Source organism: Amblyomma americanum, chromosome 9 (genome assembly GCF_052857255.1).
Source record: "Amblyomma americanum isolate KBUSLIRL-KWMA chromosome 9, ASM5285725v1, whole genome shotgun sequence".
Classification (NCBI taxonomy): Eukaryota; Metazoa; Arthropoda; class Arachnida; order Ixodida; family Ixodidae; genus Amblyomma; species Amblyomma americanum.
In genome coordinates, this window is record NC_135505.1 from 146237442 (window position 1) to 146262858 (window position 25417).

The window sequence follows — 25417 nt, forward strand, 5'->3', positions numbered from 1 at the left end:
AACGATGCTCGAGTGGTTTGTTGTGCATTGTCGCTCTCTCTCGTCTCTGTTCAAAGTGGGAGTTGGTTGTTGTCATAGTATGGTGCAAAAGGTCGATTCTTTAGGTCTGAAATGGGCTTCCTGACATGATCCACATGCCTCGTCCAGCTCAATCTCTTACAACAAAGTTGCATAACGGGCAGTAACTGGCACAGAGAAAGAAGCGAAGTTCACTGCAGCATATGTGCGGAGAGGATTCCAGGCATTGTTGTGTCATGGTGAAACATGCCAACCTACAGTGTGTGACTTGTGAGCATTTTTAATTTCCAAGTGTAAAGGTCATGGTCGTACATAGAACTCATGTAACTGTTGCTAAGGCTACACAATCTGTCTGCGAGCAGTTGCACTCAATATTCATTGTTCTCGAGCCAAATGCACCTGGTGTTTGTTAGGTGCCTTGCTTTGCATGGCTGAATACAAACCCTAGATCATAAAGTGAGTCGTCATGAGCCAACACCAACAGTTAGCCGAGATCATTGTGTGCGGGCACTACTGATGTTAGGGAACGCCTTGCTGCCGCAGTCATGGTGGACCACTGAAAGATAATTTATGACCCCAGTAGTGTTTGCAACATTTTGTTTTGTGGGTTCAATGAATGGTTTGTGATATGACTAAGTAGCTACTTCTAGCTCGCAAGTGTTGTAGTGAAATCTTTTACATGCAAACACTTGGACTAGCGGTTCTTTTGATTTGTACATGCAGTTACTGGTTGGCTGTCACAGCTTAAATCTGGCTTTGCATTTGAGCCGGCCTTCTTGGAACTGTACTGATTCCACTCATCGAGAACTGGCATGTTTTGAAATTGTTACATGGTTTGGCGAGGTTCGAAATAGCAGAACGTGGGTGCCATCAGCAAGTGTTTTTTTGATGAATGCTTCTTTATAGTCTTTTTTTGTCATGCCTAGTGCGGCTTGTCACAGGAATGTGGTGGCCATATTTTTGAAGCAGTAGATTACTTCAGCAAAGCGGGAGTCTGTGGCATTGTATTGACCCAAGCTATGGGCCCACCTTGTAGACGGCATAGGAGGAATCGCATTCTTTAAGGGTTTCGGTTCTTGAGTAGGAGGCACTAGCTGCGAGGGTTTAGGTTAGATGAGACAGGAAAGATAATGGAAGGAGTAGAGAGCGGTGTTGGCCTTTGAGCATTTATGTGGTGTTGACTTGCGTGAGCCAATATTGTTGACTTTTTATACATGAAAATTTTAACAATGTGGCCTGCAATTTTCCCTACTGGTTGGTTTTGCAAGCAATGCCAGGGGAGGTTTTTCCTTCCTAGAGCAGCCATATTTGTAGCATACAGCAATGCGTATTTCTATGAATAAATTGCTGTTTGCATCCAAAGATCCATATAGCCATCGCAGCAGAAGTACCACGCAACCATCCTACCTGCCTCCTGCTATGCGATAGCTTGTCAGACTTGCATGCAAGGTGGTGACGGGGCTGTATGTCTGTTCCCACCGAGTCATGTGCTTAAAACGGTACATGTGCAAATGAAGTGTAGTTATGTGGATTTGCCACATAATATTTGTGCAAGCATTCACACAGCATTCCAGTTTCATTCAGTCATAGGCACCGTTTATTCTGGTGCCTCTCGCAGCCTACGAAGCTCTTCAAGTTTGATTTGTTTTTCAATTTCTAAGATTTCCAATTCCAATTTTTTTTTCTGGATATCAAGGAGTTTTTTCTCCTGCCGCTCTTGCATAATACCGTTGTGGTCCTCTCGCATCAGCAGCAGACACAGTCCATGCTCTTCGCGCAGTAAGACCGCTCTATAGTCGTTCTCATCTGCCAGAGACCTTTCGAAAAGGGCCATCCGCCCTCTTGGAGCCCTGCCAGCGTCACCGGTGGCCACTGCTTCAGCAGTAGTGGGACCAGCGGCAGCTCCAGAAGCAACTGTAGCACTGCTGCAGCCTGCTGCAGCTGTGCTGGAAGCATCAGCAGGTTGCACAGCAGGAAAAAAGAGATTGCTCTCCTGCTCAATTGCTTCTGGAGTTGCCCCACCCTTACCAAAAGCAGCCGTTGGTGACTGCGGCTCATCCACGAGCGGAGGTTCCCAGTCGTCTTCTGTAATAAAGAAAAGGTAAAAATTAGTTGGACAAATCTAAGCTTACAACACATTAGCTGTCTGCCTCAATAGCACAGACTGTTGGGTCAATTGGTGAAGAGAAATTATAACGAAAGCTTTATAATGTTCTTATATAAGGCACCACTTGCCCTTCTCGGCGCCAAATAGCTGCCGTTGTTTCTGGGGGCCCCAGTTTAGTCATTCTGTTTTGTTCTGCGATATTCCTCACCTTTCACTCTGAATTATGCCTGATGACCTCACTTTATTTTTTTCTGCTGATACAATAGTGATAGCCACCCAGGCCCCGAGTTTTACACATGTGGTTATCCTCTAACTCTGCACCTGCAGCTTTTTTGCTCTTTCAATGGGTTTCTTTTTAATTTTAGTATATTTGCTAGTTTGTACTCATGCGTGTCCTCTGGCCCAGGGAGCCAGTTATACGCCCTTCCTTTCTTCAAAATCATCAGCGTCTAGAACTTTGTCAATGCCAATGAACGCCGACAGCTTTCACTTTGTATATTCTTGCGTAGCTGAGCTAACCCACTTTCATTTTTTTTTGCAAAGGTTTCCTTGTAATGCCTGCCTGCTTGCTTCGCCGCATATATGCGACACCAATGCCAAGGTGAGGCATACAAGAAAGGTGACAAATACTGCAGCCTGAGCCTGAGGGCCACAGAAAACATGTGCTTCGAGTGAAACCTCTGCATTGCAAAACTAACAATTTCCTTGAAACTAGCAGCCAAATTCGAAAAGGCTTCGAGCATTACACATAGGCAAGCTGCACCATTATTCACAACAAGAATGTTGTTACCTTATCCCTGGAGCACCATCATGTACAAGTACACAGAAATATGAAAATTTATGTGAAGGAGTGCATGCATAATGAAACTGCATTAAAGTTGGCATTCGTTTAAAGTGAGGCAGGAATGGCAAACAAGACTCAAAAACATCATCAGGAGAGAATGTCGTAATGAATGCAGTTCAGGTTGCAGCACTGAATGCTTGCTCCCTCGGTGTCCGACGGTTAACCAACTCCTCGCCTTCCGCTACAGGAACACAGCATACCATTCACATGAATGTAAGCCGTCAAGACAAAATGCCTTCAGAGTGCTGTCCAACAACATGCAGCTTGGAGCAGGTCATCCTTTCGCACTGTCAACCAATGCAGCCTTTATCTGCACAAACATTCAGCCAACCACATGTAGAGCAGCTTTCCACAGTGTTGTATTAAATGAGATTTTTATAATTTGTTGTAGATGAACTGTACAGTCCTCATAGCAGGTTCAAGGCAATAAAAAACATTGAAACAGCGTCAATTGACAGTATACGCTGCCGTTGTCATCAAAGGAATATAAAGAGAGGAGTGCTGTTTTTCTACAACATGCAAAGTGCTTTCTTTACCTGCGTAATGGAATTCTTCATTGCCTGCTCCATCCACCATTGGCTGCAACAATCTTATAACAGGCAAACTTGCCACTGGTGGCAGGTTAATGCCTCCATCAGAGTCAGTCTGGTTGCCTACCCTGGTCATTATGTGGCTGGCAACAGCAATGACTTGCTCACTTTGAGCGCTCACAGTGCATTGAGCTGACCCTCCTCCTGAAAAGAAAAAAGACACCGCACACAGTGAAGCTACTCTTAATTTATAGGCAATGCGCCATTAAAATATTTTGTTCATGAAGTGCCACACAGAAGCAACCAAAGGCACACCAATGCATGCAACTGTGTGTTGTTTTCGCTACGTTTTTGTGCCACCCGTCCCAGCAGTGCCAGGAATGAGTAAAGGTAGGTAGTTGTATGTACAGCCTTCCGGATATTCAATAGTACCAAGCAACTGTCAATAGCGCGGCAAGTTTCCTCATGAACATGAAGGTCGCCAGTGTAGACACCGTCTGATCTACGGTGCACCCAATTTGGCTTCGCGGCGCGATAGTATGCGAATGGTACCAACTCCGAGCAAAATCGTCCGTTGTCAGTTCGCTGCTGGCCTGGCGCGAGCCCTCCGTCCCACTGCACTGCCCGCTCATCATAGTCTTCTATGCAGCAGAAATCGCATGCCTTCGTACTGACTTGAATGTAGCAAACATTCTCTGTAGTTTTTAAAAATTACGGAGGCTGTACAGGATACTGCTTGGGCATTATTTACACGATTAACGCAGGCTGCATTCATCTGCGTTTGTAAATAAAGCAGAGTACACTGCACCGAAATGTTATTACGTGCCCATTTACGTGTTATCACACTGTTCCTAAAAAACTATGCATTCCAGTCCACGCTGCTTACGCCGACCGAAGTAGAATAATCATGCCCTTATCCATGGCATACAAAGCATGCAGGAACAAACATTTGTAAACGGCCTGCAAGCCGCGCTCACCTGTCTTGTGGCGATCTTTTTTCCTCGCGTCCTCTTCCTTGGACTTTTGTTTAGGTTGGCCCAGCATTTCTTGAGCTGATTGGGGTCACGTCGGGTCACCCCGTGATTGCTGTCAAACAGCCCGGCAATTTCCTTCCAAGTGGCGTTTTTTTTTTTTGCCAGCGACGACACACCGTTTTTTTTTTGCACTCTAATATATGCCGACGTGCGTTAACCAAACACAATAACAATTCCTTTTCCTCGAAAGTGAACTGAGGCGCTGGTCCCCGCTGGGAGCAGGAAAAGCATGAGAAAAAACTGGCTATGGCTCAACTAGGATTGGCTCAATGTGGAGCACGTTGCCAGCCAAAAACGTCAATCAAGTGGAAGCAGCGGGTAGCACTGAAATGTAGTTTTTATTGTTAGCAATTTTATGCAGGTCACTCACACCTAGTGCCTGTTTATGACTGCTGAACGAGATGCGTTGTTTTATAGGAGCAAAATGGGCATTATTATAATAGATTGTTCAATACTCTCATCCCCAGACGAGCAATGCGCCCTCGCTTTCAAGCACGCGCTTAACTTGACGAAGCAAGTCAGGTTGAGCATCTATGAAACACGAAACCCAACTTGGCCGTTCTGAAGCCGCCTTGGCGCTTCGACTCGACTTGCCGAAGTTGAGTCGAAGCGCGAGCCAAGTTACATTTCTGCATTCGGGGGTTAGACGCTAGCTACTGCCCTCAGTCGCCCCTGATGAAGGAGCTGAGTCGGCTTCGAAACGTTGGGTTAAGTTAAAAAAATTTTGGTTGGAGATGTGCAGTTCATTATAAATGTCATAGGTCAACTAAAGGTCATGGCTACAGATCAGGAGTCAAGGGCTCAACACTATAATTGTACCACATATGGTCATACACGGCTATCCTTGGTCTATCTGCCACGTAGAATGCGTAAAGGCATTTGGCGCCTTGACGATGAACAGAAACTTAGTTAACAAATCGATTGAAGTATTCCACAATTACGCTATTTCGACGAGTTACGTGCACTTGGGGAGCTGCTTTGCAAGCTAGCTTCTCGAAAACGCATGCTTGTTGGCATGATGTAACCAAATCTTGTTAGGCGACAGCGCCGGGGTTAACTGCGTTTTTGAAATTCTAAAAATTGATATAGATATTACTTATGTTGGGCTACAAGCCTCTTCATTAATAAGGATACGAACAATAATAGTTAAAAGTTAACTCCTCAATATTAATTAAACAGCTTAGTAGTTAGCATGTCTCAGCTGTACTCTTTTGCGCTACATTGCTGTACAAACCAAAAAGGCCTATTTTTCATTTTTTTAAATGCAGAACATCTTAGGTGAGACACCCGGAATACCAACCAGCCCGTATGAGCCCTCCTCTGCGATAATCTCACCTGCAGTTTGCTTCCCGCGGCATTGGCAGCTTCTCTTCTCAATTCCGTATGTGCTTGCTCTATGATGTACTCATACTTTATAGCCCAGCCTGAAAAGAGAAATCAGGCCTTCGCGTATCGAATGAATTAACGATCGAGTCGTCTGTAGCAGGACTCAACGTACTCGTCTACAGATATGTTTTATTTATTTTTTAGACTGGGAAGTTCCTGGTAGTGTCATTGCGTATCTGTCCATCCGTAACGTGATGAAAAAGGCATAACATCAAAGGTCCGAGAAACTGTCTTATTCAAGTATTACCAAACGAAGACATACCTCCAGTTTCACAGCGCGTAGACAACTTGCACGTGACATAAACACTGAATAACTCTCATAGATAGTCGCACGCATGCATGGACAAAAATTACACCTATGTTGTATCGAAAATAACTGCAACTGAACTGAGACATCAAGTATGTGAATGTTCATCTACGAAGCACGCAAGCACTAATAAGTGAAGCAGCTGCATTCATGCAGCTGCTTTACTTATGCAAGATATGCGCTAAAAGCGATGAGTGTAATAGTGTTCGAGCAGCTTGCAGCATGGGTAATTAGCCCAATATTGGAAAGAATTGTTTTTACATTGGCCCTTTGTAGGACCAGCCTTTGCCAATACATTTACAATATTGGGCCAATTACCTGTGACATTGGCATTTGTTGGGCCTGCCAATATTCTTCTTAAGGGCAACAGAGCGAAAGACGTGCACAAAAGGAGAGGAAATACACGAGTACCAACTCGCCTGTTTAGCTATAATGCCAATCTAATATAGGTGGCAAAACACATATCTAGAACGACCGAACTGTTTTCTGCTGCTCCCAAAGCCGCTGCGACCAGGAAGACAAAAATTTACTACGAAATCTTTTTTAACTGTACACATTTACATCCAGTTCATTTTTAACTAAATGTTATCGCTACATATCGTGCGTTCAGCCCGAACAACGCCAAGAACATGTTGTAAACAAACGTTTTGCCCTTTGTACAATGTCGTTAAAGTGCCAGTCTTCCATGAAAAAAAAAAAGGCGATAAAATTTTCTTTGTAACAAAAAATCTCATGGTCTCCTGTTCGATTGCATGAAAAACGCATCGCGCTACGGCCTCTACTTACTTAAGTTTTGCTTTTCTTTATGTGTCTTTTGTATCACCTTGTACAACCACTTTTATAGCAATATCACCTGATAGTCAGCCGTTTGCTTCGTCAGCGCCCGAGGACGGAGCAAATTGGAAAACTTGGCGATAGTTCTCGCATGTGCACGAAACGCAGGAAAATTTCTGAGTCGGTCTGGTTGGTTCATGTTAAACGCTACGATGAAACAGCGCTGACGGACGGGCCGGAAGAAGGAGACACAGTCAGCGCATGTGTCCGTCAGCGCGGTTTCGTCGTACCATTCAATGGAACACAGGGCTGAACAACTGTCTTCTCCTACGACTATCCTAAAGTTGCATACAGCCTTCTATTCTTTCCTTCGCTTACCGCATTGCTTGATACACAAGATGTATCACCTAAGCCTTTACACACCCTTTAAAAATCGGCTTTTTGAGTTAGAAGAGCGTTTTTTTCGGTGTTGTACTGTCACCGGTGCAATACATTAGAATACAGTTAAGACGTGCTAACTAGCAGGCTGATTAACTAATATTGAATAGTTAAATGTTTACCTGTTACCGTTAGGCTCTTCAATTATTGAGAAACGTGCAGCCGACTGTAAGTAATATTCATATCAATTTTTAGAATTTTGAAAACGCGGTTACCCCCGGTGCTGTAGCTCCAATAAATTTGGCTTTTTCGACAAGTTACGTGCACTGGAGAGGTAGCTTTGCCTGCAAATTCCTTAGAAGAATATGCATTTTGGCGCGATTTAGCCATAATTTCTTGGGGCACAACGCCGAGGTAACTGCGTTTTCGAATTTCTAAAATCTGGTATGGATATTAATTCCGGTGGGCTACACGCCTCTCAATAATTAAGGAGCCCGACAGTAATAATTACAAAGTTAACTATTCAATATTAGTTGACCAGCCTGCTAGTTAGCACGTCCTAGCTTATTCTGGTGTACTACACCGTTGGCAGTACTATGACAACAAACCGCTGTTGTAACTCAAAAAGTTTAAATGTTCAAAAATTATTCTTAAGTGAAACACCCTGAATATTCAGAGCAAACGACGTGGTGTCAACAGCTAGCAACACGCTTAGTGTCTCTAGCGAGTCTCTAAATCATAATTTTTGCTCGTTCATATATGAGAGAGACAGCGTAGCGCTGTCCGCAATCTGCTACTGCGAACAGATTCCTCGCGGCGCCAGCGACGCATGCGCAGATGGCCACGAGGGGCACGCACTTAAACCGCGCAGGCGCACCTTGGTTCCCGTGGAATCTGATCACGTTAAAGGATAGCGTGATGTCGAGTCTCCTTTTTTTTTTTTCAGACGTTTACAGGGACTGTTTTCACCCGCGTTTAAAAAAAAAAAAACGCGGGTGAAAAAGAAGAAAATTAGGCGAATGAGATTAATGCGGTACAGTATGCGTTAGCATTAGTGTTTCTCTCGCACGGAGCATTCGCTACCGGGTTCATACCATGCGAGTAGGTGGTGTGATACAGTATGTCAATCGCAGTGTGACGCGCTCTGCTCCAGCTTCAATCCAACAATTAGTGCGACTCTCTCCGACTTTTTGCCTCCCACCCTCCTTTCGTCTCCTATTCCCTCCTTTCCCCTGCAAGTGGGCCGGGAATTTCTGTGAACTGTGCCACCTTCCAACCGAGGCTTCATACGGATGAACGAATTTTCTCGACATAGAGGTTCTAATGCTAACGCATCAAAAATTTTAATTTCAATATTAACGCTCCTAAATACCTCTGGTGATAATAAGATTTCGGTGTTGTGTATCCCAAACATAAGCGAAGCAATGAATTGAGGGGCTGCGCGTTACTTTGGGAACAGCCTAGCAGACGACGGTCGGCCTGGCCTGTGCGTTTGGTGCACACGGCAACTGTACTACATGTTACACGCAAAACATACGTAATCATGGAGGTTGTTTAAAACCTTAAATGCATTCTGCATTAAAAATATGCCACCCTTCTCACCTTTAGTTTGATGTACTTGAGCAACTCATTTGTAATTCCCTTGCTCTGCTCGACTGAATTTTGTTAACTGTTTTAAACGGGTTCTCTCTTGATTTTGCTTATGGTATTCGTTGTCCTCATTGCTATAATGGTAGGTTTCTATCTTTTACTAAATTTATTTTTTGTTGTTGTTGTTTCAACCTTTTTGGCTTTGTTCATGTATTTTCTATGTACGTTGCCCTTCCTTTCCTTATGTAATACCCTGTAAAATGTCGTTAAGGGTTCAATAAATGACGATGATGAAGAAGCTGTCACGCACCTAGTACACCGTCGTCGTAAGCCCTATCCAGCGCAGGGTTCCCGCTTGAAAACCTTTTGGTTGGAGCGTAGACTGTGTACGTAAGGTTGACGTCACCGTCAGCCTGGCCGCCCAGAGAGATGCAAAGCGGGTTCCTGGTGTACATAAGGGATATGGCGGAATCGCTGGGGTTTTTGCCCATCTTTTTTTGGCTGGAAATGAAGTCGGACATGAACGTTCCGAATTTGGTGACGAACTGCACGCACGAGTTGGCCACCTTGTCAGCCTGGTTTATCGGGATGTACGTCACTTCTTCGCTTCTTAATGGCTTTTTCGCTGATGGTCCGCCATCTGCATGGTCCGAAGTTTTGTACAATAAAATTAGCGTAACTCCTGCGATGCACATTTAGGGAAGCACTGATGAAAGAGAACGCAAGCTAGCTAGCACTCAGCGTCGACAGATGCCGCCTCTGTGTGCACCATACATGGCAAAATTACTTTCCGAAAGTAATTAAATTACATTACTAATTACTTTCCTAGAAATCTCGCAGAACTAATAAAGTTCATCACAAATTACTGGCCTCAAAAAGTAATGACATTACATTACAATTACTTGCCTTAAGGGGGGACACTGGTCTTAGATCTATTTTCCTTATTTTTGGTCCAATCCTAATGAAACTGTATGAACTTGCTCAGTTTATTTTACTATGAAATTTCATTATTAGTTAATTCATTAGTTCCTAAGATAATTAATTTTAATTAGTCATTTATTAGTATGTCGGTACAAAAAGATGGCTCGATAAAAAACAATTTTTAACCCATGGCTACATAGTATCATAGTATAGTAAGTAAAGAGTGCAATAACAAAAACATTTTTTTTATTTTACCATCATTAGTAATTTTACGGCACTTAGAATAGCAGCATTCAAAGTCTGAATATAGTGCATCGATAAACTTCGTAAAATTACAAATTCTTGAAGCGTGATGGAACGATTGTGCTTCGATTATTGCATACATTGTGCCTTCAGCTTCTCTAAGCAAACAATATGACATGTCTATCTGTCCTAGACATTGAGATGTTGACGTACTAAAACAGCCAGGTGTCGAAAATTTTTACGGTGTTAAATCGCCTGCTACTTAACAAATTGAGACCACACAATGATCTAAATTTAATATTATGGTCAAAATGCTGATTTACTGGAGGAGAAAACTGGTAGAGTTGAAGAATAATAGCTATAGGCTCCAAAAAATGTCATTTTAAAAAAAATGATTTTTGAGTCGTTTTTTGGTCCCAAAGGCCAGTGTCCCCTCTTAAGTAATGAAAATTACTTTAAAGTTACGTTTTACTTTCGACTCTAAAAAAAGTTGCGCATTGGTCATAGCTCCTGCAAAATTTTCACATAATTTTGTTCTTTTTTTCGCACCGCCGCTAAGCTTGAAAGTGGGCGCCGGAAATATTTTGCCCCTCTTTGAAGAAAGGTAGCCCTAGTCCATTGAACAGCCGCTTTGTTGACTTACATGAGGTCTTTCTTGTATCACTCTTCAATCAGAAGTGCGCCGTTCAATGCGTAATATGGTCCCACCATCCTGATTTCGCAAAACTTTGTCGTCCGCGTCAACAGCGGGAGTGCATTGACTGCTTAATCACGCTCACCTTCCCGGAAGCGCACCGGGGCGCAGAGAACCTGCCAATTCTGCTGTTCAATTGATTCGTTCTGAAAGCAAGTTGGCGGAAATAAATTGCATGTCGCGGTGATGCTCTTGCCTGTGTTTCCCTTAATTTAAAAATAGGGCTTCAAATCCGGCCACAAGAGCTAGTTTTCCAGAAAACTCGCAACCAACTTTCTTAGACGACGTCAGTTCAGACTTGTTATCAGTGCGGTGATGTGACAGTATGCTGTGGAGCAGTCTATAGACTTGCTCAAGAACTCGCAGTGCCTCTGCGCGAAGGTGCCATGCGGCATGCCTTGGTCATGGAGCACTCCTGGTGGTCCTGCGGCGCGTTTGTGTTTGAGACTGTATGCAGTGCAGGAGGACGTGTGGCAGTCCTGCGGCTGCTACGCAGACTCATCATCAAGGCAGTGCTGATGCCCGCACGCGCATCGCCTCTCGTCCGCCGCTTCCCTGGAGTGTTGTCTATTGCTGGGTGCGCGCTTTAAAGACGAACGCCTTATGTGATCCATTAGCAACGATAACCAGCGTCGTTCACAGCGTATAGGAAAAGTGTTCCACAACGGCCAATGACGTCATCAGCGAAGAGAAAAGTTTCTTCCGAAGGTGCGGATAATCGAACCAAGGACCTTCAGATTTCGAGGTGAGCATGCAACCCACGGGCCACGAAAACGCGTTGGTTCTTGGCGAATAATTTATAATTTAATGAATGTACTGCCTTATGACTGTATGGTAATGAGTAGGTGTGTCATTAGAAAATAAAAATATATGAATTAAAAATGAATGTTTTCGCCTTCAAAGCATGGAAATAGTCTTAAGTGCCGTCCGTAATTTACTCTTGCTCATTAGACGCTCAACCCCACAAATGCGAGGCCAAAGCATGACAAATACATGGAAGCACGGACTCATTATTCAGCAAAAGTAACTTCGCTAGTAATTACTGTCGCCGTGAAATTAGTGCTCCAAAGTAGTTTATTTCATTACTAAATTACCAGCCCAGAAAAGTAACGAATTACGTTGCACATTACCATTAGAGGTAATTTATTTACGGTCATGTCTGGCGTGAACCCTCTGCTCATGATGTGGTACAGTTTTCAGATAGCCAAAGCGAGCTAAAACTCGCAGAAGTCTACGGGAAGGAAGCAACAAATACTGGATTCAAGTTCAGTGTTGAAAAGTAGGGCGTTATGGTATTTAACAATACTGGGACTGGAACAGTATCAATACAGGGGGCGTCGAATATACCATGTGTAGGGAAGTACACTTATCCGGACGCATGGTTTAATGAAGGAAGGGACTATTTAAAAACCCATGAGGTACATCCCAAGACTAAAGAAAAAGGAGTGCGGGTGTAATTGAACATAGAGCCCTGTGGGGATACAACAGATATGAAGTAATACGAGGACTGCGAAAGGACGTAATGGTTCTAGGACTGAGTTTTGCGAACTAGGTAGTGTTATTGAAACCGAAGTGCTGAAAAGTCTAGACGCCAACCAAACAACAGTTGGCAGGTTCTCTCTAGGGGCTTATGAAAACACATCAGAGCCGCACAGGGGGATATGGGTTGGTCGTCCCTTGGAGCGCGGGAAGCACAGAGCAAGGTACTGTTTGAGGAGAGACTCAGTGGAATGGACGTGAGGAGGAGCCAGAAAAAACAGCCGGATTATGACGAGCCTGGTTCGTCCAAGTTTTCTTAGGGGTTACGCATAGCAGCACCGTGAGTGCACGCACCTTTTTCGCTGTCGTTTTTCCTGTGTTTCTCGATGTAGGCCATGGCGGCGCGCACGAGCTTCTCGTTTCCGCTTCCGCCGGGGCCGAAGAGCACGTGGCCGGGCATTTCGGGAACCAGGATGTCGTCGGCGTCCTGCCGGACCGACTCCTCGCTCAATGGCTGCGGGGGGCCCTCGTTTTGGAGGGTCAGGTAAAAGAAGAGCGCCACCCAGAGCAGCTCGAGCGCCGTCGATATGGGTCGTCGCAACACGGCTTGCACGTACAGGGTGCGCCACAGGAAAGTGGCGACGTTGTGGCCCATGGCTCCCGTCACTGGGACTTTGCTGCGCCGCTACCACGGGAGTCCCAGTGCTGCTAACTCTTGCCCACAGGTGCGTGACAACCAGCGCGAATGATGTCAGTGGTGCAACCGGTGGTTTGATTGCAGCGTTATCCGTGTAGTCCTGCGAAACCAATCGGAGCATCAGGTAATCATCAACATAACTCCAACTATGTCCACCATCATCATCGCCACCAGCCTGACTACGCCCACTGCAGGGCAAAGTCCTCTCCCATATGTCTCTCCAGTTAACATTGTCCTTTGCCAGCGGCGGCCACCGTATGCCCGCAAACTTCTTAATCTCATCCGCCCACCTAACCTTCTGCCGCCTCCTGCTACGCTTGCCTTCTCTTGGAATCCACTCCGTTACCGTCGCGGACCGGCGGTTATCATGCATTCGCTGCCCATTTCTTCCTCTTGGTTTCGACTAGGATGTCACTAACCCGTGTTTGGTCTCTCACCCACTCTGCCCTCTTCCGGTCTCTTGACGTTACACCAATCATTTTACTTTCTATAGCTCACTGCGTTGTTCTTAAACTGAACCCTTTTCGTTATCCTCCACGTTTCTGCCCCATAGGGGAGTACGGGTAAGATACAAATGTTGTATGCTTTTCTTTAGGTACACTCACCCATATCTCTCCAATTAGCCTTGTCCTGTGTGCCAGCCGCGGCCATTTTATCCCCGCAAACTTCCTAATCTCAGTCGTCCACCTAACCTTCTGCCGCACCCGGCTGCGCTTGCTTGCCTTCACTTCAAATCTACTCAGTTACCCTGGACGACCACCGGTTATATTGCCTTCGCAGTACATGCCCTGCCCATGCCTATTTTCTCTTTCTAATCTTATTCACGTCGTCATTAACCCGCATTTGTTCCTGGACCCACTCTGCTTTCTTCCTGTCTCGCTTACGTCACACATCATTTTCATCTTCATAGCCGGCTTCCCTCTCCTCAGTGTCATTTCAAGCCTTTTCTTTAGTTTTCAAGTTTCTGTTCCATAGGTGAGTACTGCCAAGATACATTTACATCAGGTGAATGGGCTCGAAGTTTTTGGGCGCTGATATTATCGCTGTGAAAGTTTCTTACAGGTGTAATGATCATGCAAATGAATCCAAAGCCTTTGTGCATTGTGACTAACGAATGAAGTGACACTTTTTCACGTATAGTTCAGTTTTGGCAGATCAACGGCAATGAGCTACTCTTGTGACGTCACAATGAAGCAGCTGCAATGTCCGGGATTGCATGGGCTCGGAAATGACTGACCCGAAGAGAAAATTAGCCTGCTTGCGCCTTTACCTCAACGCATCGGTAGGCAACCTCTCATGTTCCTTGTCGTCACCATTTTTCTATATACAAGAGGACTAATATTACGGTGGGGCTAGTAAATACACTAAATATAGTAAGAATAGAATACGAGAGCATTAGATGCAGCGTTGCTGCTGCATAACCATGCTCTGAGTTCGCCGGTAGCCAGTTCAAAGTCAGTCTAATTTATTTCAGCATCAACGTCCACTGGACACGTGTTATGTTGAGGAGCTGCAAGCAAAAAACCTAAAAGAGGCTTGACAAAGGCCGGCGCCCCGTTTGCAGGTGGCATAGCGGCGCAAAAGCTGGCATGATAAAAATGCATTCAAGTTGCACGCACAAAATAAGCAAAAAATTAAAAGCACATGACACCAAAAACAAAACTAACTACAAGTACATCAACATTAAGGCAAGAATTACAGTGCAAGTGAAATAATCTGCGTGCCTCGCCGTTTCCCGCTGGCACGCTCTCCTCTTGCTTTTTTTAGTTTTGACTTTTCGCGACGTTGTCACGTGACCTTGTGACGTCGTCGCTCTCTCGACCAATCAGCAAATTTTGTGACAAACGCAGGACGCTCAAACTCATGCTGTTCAGTACCGGGCGGGCAGGCGACAATTACATTGAATTTATTTAAATAAAAATTCCCACCTGCCATGTCGTGTGACCAAGGCCATAAGGTCACGTGACCTCTCTCTACCATTCAGCGAGGTTCGCGACAGATGTGAGACGCGAAATCACGTGATGTGAATTATATTCATGATGATGATAGATTTTTATGGCGCAAGGGCGTCTATGGCCAAAGAGCGCCATGCAACAAGGTTTTTCCTTCTACTCAAGCGGGGTCAAAGACTCATTTTCCAAGCATTTCACCCTAAAGAAGCCGAGCACCAGGCAGGAAGAAGCTTGTACCCATTGTGTTACCGGCGGGTACCCGGCGGCACTGGGGATCGAACCCCGCACCTCGCGCATGCGAGGCGGATGCTCGAAGCACTGGGCCACCGCTGCGGCACAATGTTAATTCTATTGCTGTCTCATCAAAATACTGACAACTAAAAGTGTCCCAGTCTGTGCCAACTATACCCGCTCTCTACAGGTGCATTCCAAGAGGACCCGATCTTTAATTCCGCTAGGATGGCGCGTTGCTCGATGTAGAGTTTAGTGCAGATGGTGACGTACAAGCTTCTCGCTGGCCGCTACTGCAAATCGTATTAAACGCCGCCCCACTCAATTCCTGCGCTTGAAACTTCCTCTAAGGTGCCCCATGCGCTGAGGAAACAAAACATGTTCTTTTAACGCGATATAAGGAGCTCGTATCGTGGAAAATCCGGCGTCGGCGTCGTTGACCGTAAACGAAGAATCCATGAAATATCCTCGGAAAAGCAACCTAGGGGGCAGCTTGGCAATCTAGGTCACGTAACCTCGAGGCGTCATCAGAACCTGCCCATCGCATTGTGAGCACACTGCGCACCGTGGCAGGTGGCAGTTAAATTAAAGATTGGTGGAGAGAGGTTGTTGGGGAAGCAAAACCTGTGTCGCACAAGCCCGACCGGTGGCAGCACCTGCCATCGCAGGGCTGTGGCGCATCGCTTAACCGCTGCACCACTGCTCCAGGAGGGGTATGAGGACTCCCAGAGACCTATGAATGTTAAGTGGAGAAGGAATATTTCTGCATATTCGGGCATTCCGCATATGGGAACAAAGGTGGGTTAATGACATCCTTGTCGAAATCAAGGGCAAGAAATGGGCAGGGCACGTAATGCGAAGGCAAGATAACCGCTGGCCCTTAAGGGTAACGGAGTGGATTCTAAGAGAAGGCAAGCGTAGCAGGGGGCGGCAGAAGGTTAGGCGGGCGAATGTGATTAGGAAGTTTGCGGGCATACGGTGGGCGCAGCTGGTAATGGTAAGGGTTAATTGGAGAGATATATGGGAGAGGCCCTTGGCCTGCAGTGGGCGTAGTCAGGCTGATGGTGATATGGGCAACAATCAAAGCTATCGCATCATATGCTTAAGGCGGCGGTCTTAAGTCGGAGCCCTCCACTACGGCGTCCCTCATAGCCTAAGTCGATTTGGGGCGTAAAGCCCTGTAAAACCCAACTTACGTTCACACCCTGGAGACGCTGGCAGCCTCGTCTCTTTCTTCTTCTGCTCGCGCTTAGTTCGCACGTATGCACGAGACGTCGAACGCTGCGCACCGGCGCACATCTTTTTCTATCTTCACAGCTCTAGCTTGGCGCTATCTCCCCTCTGCGCATTTTGCCGTGAACCTGAATCAATAGATCATAGTTGGCTCTATTGACGCCTTTTCACCTCTGAGTAGGTTACTGGAGGAACCCTTGCAGCATCTCGGCCTTGGTTAGCGTATCCCGTTCTTGTTATCATTTGGCTCCACAACACTTGGGCTCCGCCACAGGTATGTTTGTTCCGCTGATCAAAATTTCTTGCTGGAATATCATTGACTGCCTTGCTAAACCTTTCAATATATTCTTTTCTTTGTGGTAATACATTTCGAAATCAATTTATCTTTTTGTATTTTTATTCAATCTCGTTTTTTTTTCATTTTAAGACCGCGCACTACTCGAATTACAACCCAGTAGTGTTGCTCTGCCGCTTGCGTTTCATCTTCCCTGTTTATTAGTTTATTACCACTATATATATATATATAAATTTTTTTTGAATAGCGATCATGCCTGCCGATTCTTGGCCGATTCTGCTGTGTCCATGTGCGCCATCTTTTGCTAGGCCAACAAAAACATCTTTTTCAGCAGCGTTTTCTGATGGCCTTGTTAGTGGTTGTGACGAAAAGCATTTATTAGCTGAAAAGCGTGTCCGCTAAATGCGAAGAGGGGCTCTTAGTTCAGGAGTACTGAGGCGGCTTTTAGTAGCTGGCGCAAATCGTTTATTTTCAATACCTGTACGAAGATGCGAGGATGGGAGGACAAAAAAGACAGCATTGTCTGTCTTTTTCTTTCTATACGCCCTCGTATTCTCGAGCAGATTTTGGAAATGAGCGCATTTTTTCACTGGCTAATAACTTTTTAGATCTTCGGATGCTCCCTTTACTTAGTAAATCGCAGTAAAAGCACTTTCCGTAAACACCTCATCGTATGCATAGGTGGATGCTTGGATTGTATTTACTTCATGGCGACCGCTGGCATCTTGCTGCTTATGCGCCTGACAGAGGACGTCTGTTTGTATGTGCTTGTCCCACTGAAAACCCTAGTGTACCTTATCTGAAAGGGGGGGGGGGGGGTCTTTTTTTTCGCAAATGTGCCCTTCGACATAAGAGTGTTATAAGTACATGTGCAAGCCGGTGTCGGCTAGAAATGCCAACAAGGCCCGGTATTGGGACCCATCGGTCCAGATTCTAGTGTCTGGTGGTCGGCGAGGGTGGTAACTCTGAATGCCCAAGTGTCGCTTGCGTGCCTGCCAAAGTCCAGGGCGAGTTAGCATAAAGTGACATGACGTCGAGTAAGTAGCAGAAGCGGGGGAAAAGGGTCAGTTCGGAATTTTAAGGAAGCCCTGACCGCCGGCGTTAGCGCAGTATCCTTCCTGATTCTCCTAAACGCCACCTCTTCACGGCGAGTTAAATCGCCAGGAAGGTTGAATCCACACGGTGGAATTCAAGCACGCGTGGAGCGGCAGAGAAATTCCTTTTTAAGTAGAACGGCGTCTCCTGCGGATAATTTCAGTATAGGAAGCAGGTATGCCACTTCCAGCGAATGCAACGCACTGCCCGCATCCCTCAGATGGTGCTTATTGCGTCCAGCCTTTTAATTAGGACAGGACATGGATATCATTTCACGATGGTGTGCACATCGACAACAATTTCCAGGGGTCAGGCTACGCGCCGTAGAGCCCCTACTGCTTGTGTTGAGTCTGTATATAGAAGGCAGTTCAGTGGAGTGTAGAGGAGGTCCTTTAAAGTGGAGAAAACGTCACGAATGGCAATGAGCGGTGCTAAAACAGACGGAAGCGGCATCTCTGAAGTAGGAGCATATCTGTCGTGGATTGGATTAGCTGGACAGAGGAGACTGGTGTGCAACACCTGATCTTTTGCGGTTGCGTCCACGTAAGCTTTAACTGTGCCTATGGAGTCTGCTGGGAGAGCAGGCTCTGTTTCCCTCACTAAACGAAGAGCGTTGCGCGTGACACGTGGGGGTCGGTTGTCGTTCACCTGGGCATGCTGCCAAGGAGGAGGATCCAAAGGCGTTGCGTGAAGAAACGGAGAAGTAGGATCAAGTAGGGCAGATGCTGCAGGGGATGCTGATACGTTCAGGCTGCGGTGGCCGGTGGTGCTGTCCTAAAATAGCATGGACGCCCCGGTCACGTAGACATGCTGGTTATTATGGGGCACATGCGTCACACCTAGTGGCACATGCGTCGTACTTGGACAGGACCCAAAGCCAGCGTTTGTGCAGTATTCCAGTGCAGGCCAGCCTGAAGGAGGATGAATAAGGCACTGGGCCTACTCAAGCGAGGCCGCCGACTGGGGTGCGGTCGGTATACAGGAACAGGTGCAGGTGTGCCATGGATAAGATGGCGTGGTATTGGCCGGAGGATGCTGCTGATGGCTCATCTCGCGCCAACACGTGCACCAGCCGGCGGACTGAAAGGCACGAGCGTCAGCACCTTCGCGACAAAGAGGTGACGCAGGTGAGTGTACGTGGACATCGTTGCAATGCTGCCGAGCCTGTAAGTGTGGTGGGTGGTGGTGCTGTCCTTACGTAGTATGGACGCTCCGGTGAAGTAGATATGCTGGTTATAGTGGGTAGAGTGGCACATGTGCCATACTTGGACAGTAAGTGAAACCAGCTTTTGTGCAGTATTCCAGTGCAGGCCAGCCTGAAGGAGGATGAATAAGGCACTGGGCCTACTCGAGCGAGGCAGCCGACTGGGGTGCGGTCGGTATACAGGAACAGGTGCAGGTGTGCCATGGATAAGATGACGTGGTACTGGCAGGAGGATGCTGCTGATGGCTCATCTCGCGCCAACACGTGCACCAGCCGGCGGACTGAAAGGCACGAGCGTCAGCACCTTCGCGACAAAGAGCTGACGCAGGTGAGTGTACGTGGACATCGTTGCAATGGTGCCGAGCCTATAAGTGCGGTGGGTGGTGGTGCTGTCCTTACGTAGTATGGACGCTCCGGTGACGTAGATATGCTGGTTATAGTGGGTAGAGTGGCACATGTGCCATACTTGGACAGTAAGTAAAACCAGCTTTTGTGCAGTATTCCAGTGCAGGCCAGCCTGAAGGAGGATGAATAAGGCACTGGGCCTACTCGAGCGAGGCAGCGGACTGGGGTGCGGTCGGTATACAGGAACAGGATCTGGTGTGCCAGGGATGAGATGGCGTGGTACTGGCAGGAGGATGCTGCTAGTGGCTCATCTCGCGCCAACACATGCACCAGCCTGCAGACTGAAAGGCACGAGCGTCAGCCCCTTCGCGACAAAGAGGTGACGTAGGTGAGTATATGTGGACATCGTTGCAATGCTGCCGAGCCTATAAGTGTGGTGGGTGGTGGTGCGGTCCTTACGTAGTATGGACGCTCCGGTGACGTAGATATGCTGGTTATAGTGGGTAGAGTGGCACATGTGCCATACTTGGACAGCAAGTAAAACCAGCTTTTGTGCAGTATTCCAATGCAGGCCAGCCTGAAGGAGGATAAATAAGGCACTGGGCCTACTCGAGCGAGGCAGCGGACTGGGGTGTGGTCGGTATAAAGGAACAGTATCTGGTGTGCCAGGGATGAGATGGCGTGGTACTGGCAGGAGGATGCTGCTAATGGCTCATCTCGCGCCAACACATGCACCAGCCGGCAGACTGAAAGGCACGAGCGTCAGCACCTTCGCGACAAAGAGGTGACGCAGGTGAGTGTATGTGGACATCGTTGCAATGCTGCCGAGCCTATAAGTGTGGTGGGTGGTGGTGCTGTCCTTACGTAGTATGGACGCTCCGGTGACCTAGATATGCTGGTTATAGTGGGTAGAGTGGCACATGTGCCATACTTGGACAGTAAGTAAAACCAGCTTTTGTGCAGTATTCCAGTGCAGGCCAGCCTGAAGGAGGACGAATAAGGCACTGGGCCTACTCGAGCGAGGCAGCCGACTGGGGTGCGGTCGGTATACAGGAACAGGTGCAGGTGTGCCATGGATAAGATGGCGTGGTACTGGCAGGAGGATGCTGCTGGTGGCTCATCTCGCGCCAACACGTGCACCAGCCGGCAGACTGAAAGGCACGAGCGTCAGCACCTTCGCGACGAAGAGGTGACGCAGGTGAGTGTACGTGGACATCGTTGCAATGCTGCCGAGCCTATAAGTGTGGTGGGTGGTGGTGCTGTCCTTACGTAGTATGGACACTCCGGTGACGTAGATATGCTGGTTATAGTGGGTAGAGTGGCACATGTGCCATACTTGGACAGTAAGTAAAACCAGCTTTTGTGCAGTATTCCAATGCAGGCCAGCCTGAAGGAGGATAAATAAGGCACTGGGCCTACTCGAGCGAGGCAGCGGACTGGGGTGCGGTTGGTATACAGGAACAGGTGCAGGTGTGCCATGGATAAGATGGCGTGGTACTGGCAGGAGGATGCTGCTGGTGGCTCATCTCGCGCCAACACGTGCACCAGGCGGCGGACTGAAAGGCACGAGCGTCAGCACCTTCGCGACGAAGAGGTGACGCAGGTGAGTGTACGTGGACATCGTTGCAATGCTGCCGAGCCTATAAGTGTGGTGGGTGGTGGTGCTGTCCTTACGTAGTATGGACGCTCCGGTGACGTAGATATGCTGGTTATAGTGGGTAGAGTGGCACATGTGCCATACTTGGACAGTAAGTAAAACCAGCTTTTGTGCAGTATTCCAATGCAGGCCAGCCTGAAGGAGGATAAATAAGGCACTGGGCCTACTCGAGCGAGGCAGCGGACTGGGGTGCGGTTGGTATACAGGAACAGGTGCAGGTGTGCCATGGATAAGATGGCGTGGTACTGGCAGGAGGATGCTGCTGGTGGCTCATCTCGCGCCAACACGTGCACCAGCCGGCAGACTGAAAGGCACGAGCGTCAGCACCTTCGCGACGAAGAGGTGACGCAGGTGAGTGTACGTGGACATCGTTGCAATGCTGCCGAGCCTATAAGTGTGGTGGGTGGTGGTGCTGTCCTTACGTAGTATGGACGCTCCGGTGACTTAGATATGCTGGTTATAGTGGGTAGAGTGGCACATGTGCCATACTTGGACAGTAAGTAAAACCAGCTTTTGTGCAGTATTCCAATGCAGGCCAGCCTGAAGGAGGATAAATAAGGCACTGGGCCTACTCGAGCGAGGCAGCGGACTGGGGTGCGGTCGGTATACAGGAACGGGATCTGGTACGTGCCAGGGATGAGGTGGCGTGGTACTGGCAGGAGGATGCTCCTAATAGCTCATCTCGCGCCAACACATGCACCAGCCTGCGGACTGAAAGGTACGAGCGCCAGCACCTGCGGGACAAAGAGGTGACGCAGGTGAATGTGCGTGGACATCGTGTCAGTGCTGCCATTCATTACGAAGATCGTTCAATTTATTATAAGTACTGGGGACAAATGAGCGTAAGAAAAAAAAATTTCGGATAAGTTGATGGCAACTTTGTGGGGATGATCAACGCCACGCTATATGTTATAGGCTCTATAAAAGAAATTGCTGTGTAGACTGGAAGGATAATATAACTTGCGAAATAGGGTTAGCCGTTAAACCTTTCGTCACGAAGCCAATGCTTTAAGACTCCAATTAGCTTTCAGTTCAGTTATACTTGCTCCTCGGTTAGAGTTAGAAAAAATGAAACGTGTGGGGTTATTTTGAACACATTCAGGTGAAGTAATTAAGTATTCATGGCTAGGATCCCGGAATGCTGTTGTGTATTCTAGCTTTGGAAGTGTTAATGTTTTTTGAAGAACTTATTTCAAGGACGACGCTGCGCGAGAAAAATTACATCGCAGATAAGGTAAAGTTTTGTCAGCGTTAGTCATTATGTAATCAATGTGAAGTTTTCAATTTAGGTTAAATGTAATGTGAATGCGTATGTACAATTAAGAATTCACACTTTCAAGTGCAATGTCATATAGACGGAATAAGGAAGAAGGATTAGCAGTACGGGATGCACGCATGACGTTGCATTCGTTAATGTTTAGTTCCATGGAAGCCACGAAATGCCTCTGCCTGTAATCTTGTTATAAGCAGTGGGGCTAATCCCAGCCACAAATCCGAGGTTGCTGTCACTGTGCTTATATCGTTTTCTGTGCGTTTCCCTGTGGGGTTTGGGGGGGGGGGGGGGTGCAGGGGCCAAAAAGCAATTACCCTCTGACTGCACCAATTATCTATAGCTGTAAGGATGCCATGTAGAATGTTACTATCATTATCGTCCTTAATCTCGCGAAAAATGAGTCATCGGCGATTGAATGTATGTTAGATGACTGATAAGAAGGAAGATCATTGATATAAATTAGGAACACTAGAAAGTACGTTAACAAATGATGAGTTGTAACCGTTAGCGGCGACAAATTGTGAACGATTAATGAGGCAGCATTCCATCTATTTTAAGAAGTGATTGTCAGTATTTAGGTGGCATAATTTATGAAGAAGGAAATGATGGAAAAATTGATCAACTAATTTCCGAGAGGTCTAAAATGCAATCAACGACTGATGACTTGTCAAGTATGTGGTGTAAGTTTTTTGCGAAAGAAATTTGTCGAGTGTAATATGCATGACTTGCGGAAATCATGTTGACCAGACGAGAAAAACGAATGGCCCTCGATAAAGTTTCAAAGTGTATATTCTCAAGCAGTTTACAACATAGATACATATGGGGCGATAATCAGCAGCAGAAGTCTTGCTCCCAGATTGGTGAAGTGGGACGATCTTCATAATTTTTCATTTTCCAGGTAGTGTGCCTGTGTCCATTGACTGTTGAAATATGAAAATTAAAAGATCTGAGCTATAGATACAAGTATTTTTAAGAATTCAGTATTAACGAAATCTTATCGTATTAACGAATCGTATCGATCGTTGAGAGTATTAATTAACCGAAAAACACCAGCTGGGTACAGTCATTGGGGTCGTCACAAAGTAACCATGATTATGTATATATGGATGACGAATGCAGATGTAAGATGGAAAAATAACAAAAGTACCTTTCAATTACGCAAATGGGTCAGCATGCGAATTTATAAAAAACGATAGGATTGCTAGCTGTGGAATTAATGACTCGTAATAATATTCTAGGATTTGTTTGTAGCATGTCCGGTACGGTGTTACACAGGAAATGGTCTCCGGCATTTCTTAGGACCGTTTTGTATATTTTGGAGGTGTTTTGCGAGCAGCCCAGCGCGAGTTAGTTGGTGAAAGTTTTCTGCTGCGATGCAGTCCCTTTTTCTTGTGAGACATTTTTTTATATCTATATATATGCACATTGTGCCCACCGGGCCGTGGCAGGTGGGAGCTCAGTTAATGACTGATCGCGAGAGGTTGCTTCGGAAGCGCAACCAGGGTATCGTAGACCCCACCGATGGCCGCAGCTGTCATCGCAGTGCAATGCCGCATCACTTAACAGCTGCACCTTTGCGCCAAGGGTTGTACCGGGACTCCCAGCTGTCTATGAATGCAAAGCAGAGAATGACCAATTTCACGTATATGCGCATTAACCCACTATCGCTATCCGAACAAGTTCAAACTGTGAACAACGGATCCAAACACTGGAACCGCAGTAAACTCCGAAGTGCTAACGTACCTAATTCGCATTTGGCCTCACTATAGAAATCGATCGTCAGTTTTGTTTCTTCCCCAGTTCGTCTGGTCGTCCACTTCGGCGGATATTGGTCGAACGCCCGACATTGCTCGCTACACATCTTCAGACCCGAGCAGCCAAGATCTCCACCGCTTCCAAGCTCTGCTCGTGTCTACCGTCACCACCCGTCCCGAAGCGAGCCAATGGGCCGGCCCCACAAGGCAACAGCCCAAGAAGGGAGGAGCGTCGAAAGTACGTCATGTGAAAGCCTGCCTCCTAAAGACTACACCAAGCAAGCACGAAATGCAGCCATCATTCTAACCTGACCCTCATTAATAAAGTCTCGCCCTGGGTGGTTTCCACATCGCATAATAAATTTTCTAATAAAATGTCCTCCCTAAAACTAATCTGTTTGGTGAGTATTCAACCACAGGCCTATTGTTCGCTGGCATCCAGTCAGCTTGAGCCTGCCGTGGTTGATAGCATACAACACACAGGTCCCAATGCACGACTGACGAAATAAGATAGAATATGAAAACACTCCAATATTTACAAACTGCCGAGAGTAGGTACCGGCATATGTAACTGGAATTTTTTCTAAATACAAGTAAATTTGCGCGTAAGAAATGTTGACTCATAATTAGTTTACCGAACCTCAAAATTGCTTCTAATCGTGAGCGCACTTGGTGCCACAAAGCCGACTCAGCCCCACAGAAGTGAGAGCTATCAGCTAGTGCCCTGTACGGAATGGGAACTGGAGCGCGCTTTCAAGCCTGAGGCATTTGCGTCTCTAACGCCACCCACCCACTTAAACTTCCAAGAAATTCAAAAGCTCGAATTTAGCTCAACCAGGATTCTTCAATAGGTGTCAATCGCCACAGGGGCGGAAGACTTCAATAGAAAAATCGCCCAAATCACTCGTGCCTAATTCCAAGTATCTACGGCCTCCCTTGCACTGACACTTAGTTGTATGCGCTGAACATGACTTTCCAAACATCATAACAAGCTTTGGCCTTTATTAATGCCACTCATCAGAAAAAGTGTAGAAACGACAAAGCCGCTCGCGATCAGTGACTGCTTTTTGATGGAGTCTAATGAGAGCGCACAACCGATAGAAATCGGCAAGCGTCTGTGACGCCACCTGCCTCCGAGTACTCGCTGCCCTGAGTTATTCACGAGTGCACAAGTGACTCAACCGCTCAACCAGGAAGGAATCCTTCTTCGAGTGCACGAAAATCGGCATGAGGCTTAAAGGGTCATTTTTTTAGCGCTTAATTTCTGCTTAACTGAGATCGCCTCCGTTGTGAATATCAGCCGAATAAAATGAAGGCGAATAGACCAAAACTCTTACAGGAAAGTTTGCTTTTATTCCATCGGCAAATGTGTGAAA

General features: G+C 46.6%; 3 protein-coding genes across 7 annotated transcripts in view; 1 reads left to right on the top strand and 2 right to left on the bottom strand.

Annotated features, from left to right (window-relative positions):
• The window catches only part of LOC144103766 (phospholipid-transporting ATPase ABCA3-like), a 37336-nt gene extending 20742 nt beyond the window's left edge, over positions 1–16594 (bottom strand). Inside the window, exons 1-4 of the mRNA XM_077636420.1 lie at positions 16382–16594; positions 12660–13102; positions 9279–9608; positions 5869–5957 (exon numbers count right to left, since the gene is read on the bottom strand). Of these exons, the coding sequence (XP_077492546.1) occupies positions 5869–5957; positions 9279–9608; positions 12660–12960 (720 nt within the window). The 5' untranslated portion in view covers positions 12961–13102; positions 16382–16594. The remainder of the gene's footprint in view (positions 1–5868; positions 5958–9278; positions 9609–12659; positions 13103–16381) is intronic.
• Positions 1510–4736, bottom strand: LOC144104768 (uncharacterized). Of its 2 annotated transcripts, none has more exons than XM_077637948.1 (3): positions 4477–4736; positions 3506–3703; positions 1510–2103 (listed from the first exon to the last, which is right to left on the bottom strand). In XM_077637948.1, exons 1-3 carry the CDS (start codon positions 4541–4543, stop codon positions 1616–1618), a joined length of 753 nt encoding a protein of 250 aa, XP_077494074.1. In that variant the 5' UTR covers positions 4544–4736; the 3' UTR covers positions 1510–1615. The 2 variants fall into 2 exon arrangements, with proteins under 2 accessions (XP_077494074.1, XP_077494075.1); XM_077637949.1 differs by lacking the exon at positions 1510–2103 and adding an exon at positions 2664–3279.
• A 1630-nt stretch (positions 16595–18224) lies between the features above and the next one.
• Positions 18225–24405, top strand: LOC144105712 (uncharacterized). 4 transcript variants are annotated; one of them, XM_077638818.1, is made up of 4 exons: positions 18225–18935; positions 19106–20960; positions 21131–21365; positions 24088–24405. In XM_077638818.1, the coding sequence occupies exons 3-4, from the start codon at positions 21240–21242 to the stop codon at positions 24346–24348; spliced, it is 387 nt and encodes a 128-aa protein (XP_077494944.1). In that variant the 5' UTR covers positions 18225–18935; positions 19106–20960; positions 21131–21239; the 3' UTR covers positions 24349–24405. The 4 variants fall into 4 exon arrangements, with proteins under 4 accessions (XP_077494944.1, XP_077494942.1, XP_077494941.1 ...); XM_077638816.1 differs by having other exon boundaries at positions 19106–20555; positions 20726–21365; XM_077638815.1 differs by having other exon boundaries at positions 19106–20150; positions 20321–21365.
• Positions 24406–25417: the final 1012 nt, after the last annotated feature.

Bases quoted from the DNA above. Each gene is read 5' to 3' on its own strand.
- LOC144104768 (XM_077637948.1), bottom strand. From the start codon at position 4,543: ATGCTGGGCCAACCTAAACAAAAGTCCAAGGAAGAGGACGCGAGGAAA. The intron at 3,704-4,476 runs GTGAGCGCGGCT...TTTTCTTTTCAG, and splicing joins AAAAGATCGCCACAAGACAG to GAGGAGGGTCAGCTCAATGC. The intron at 2,104-3,505 runs GTAAAGAAAGCA...TCTTTATTACAG, and splicing joins TGAAGAATTCCATTACGCAG to AAGACGACTGGGAACCTCCG.
- LOC144105712 (XM_077638818.1), top strand. From the start codon at position 21,240: ATGGATAAGATGGCGTGGTACTGGCAGGAGGATGCTGCTGGTGGCTCA. The intron at 21,366-24,087 runs GTGAGTGTACGT...TTTCTTCCCCAG, and splicing joins GCGACGAAGAGGTGACGCAG to TTCGTCTGGTCGTCCACTTC.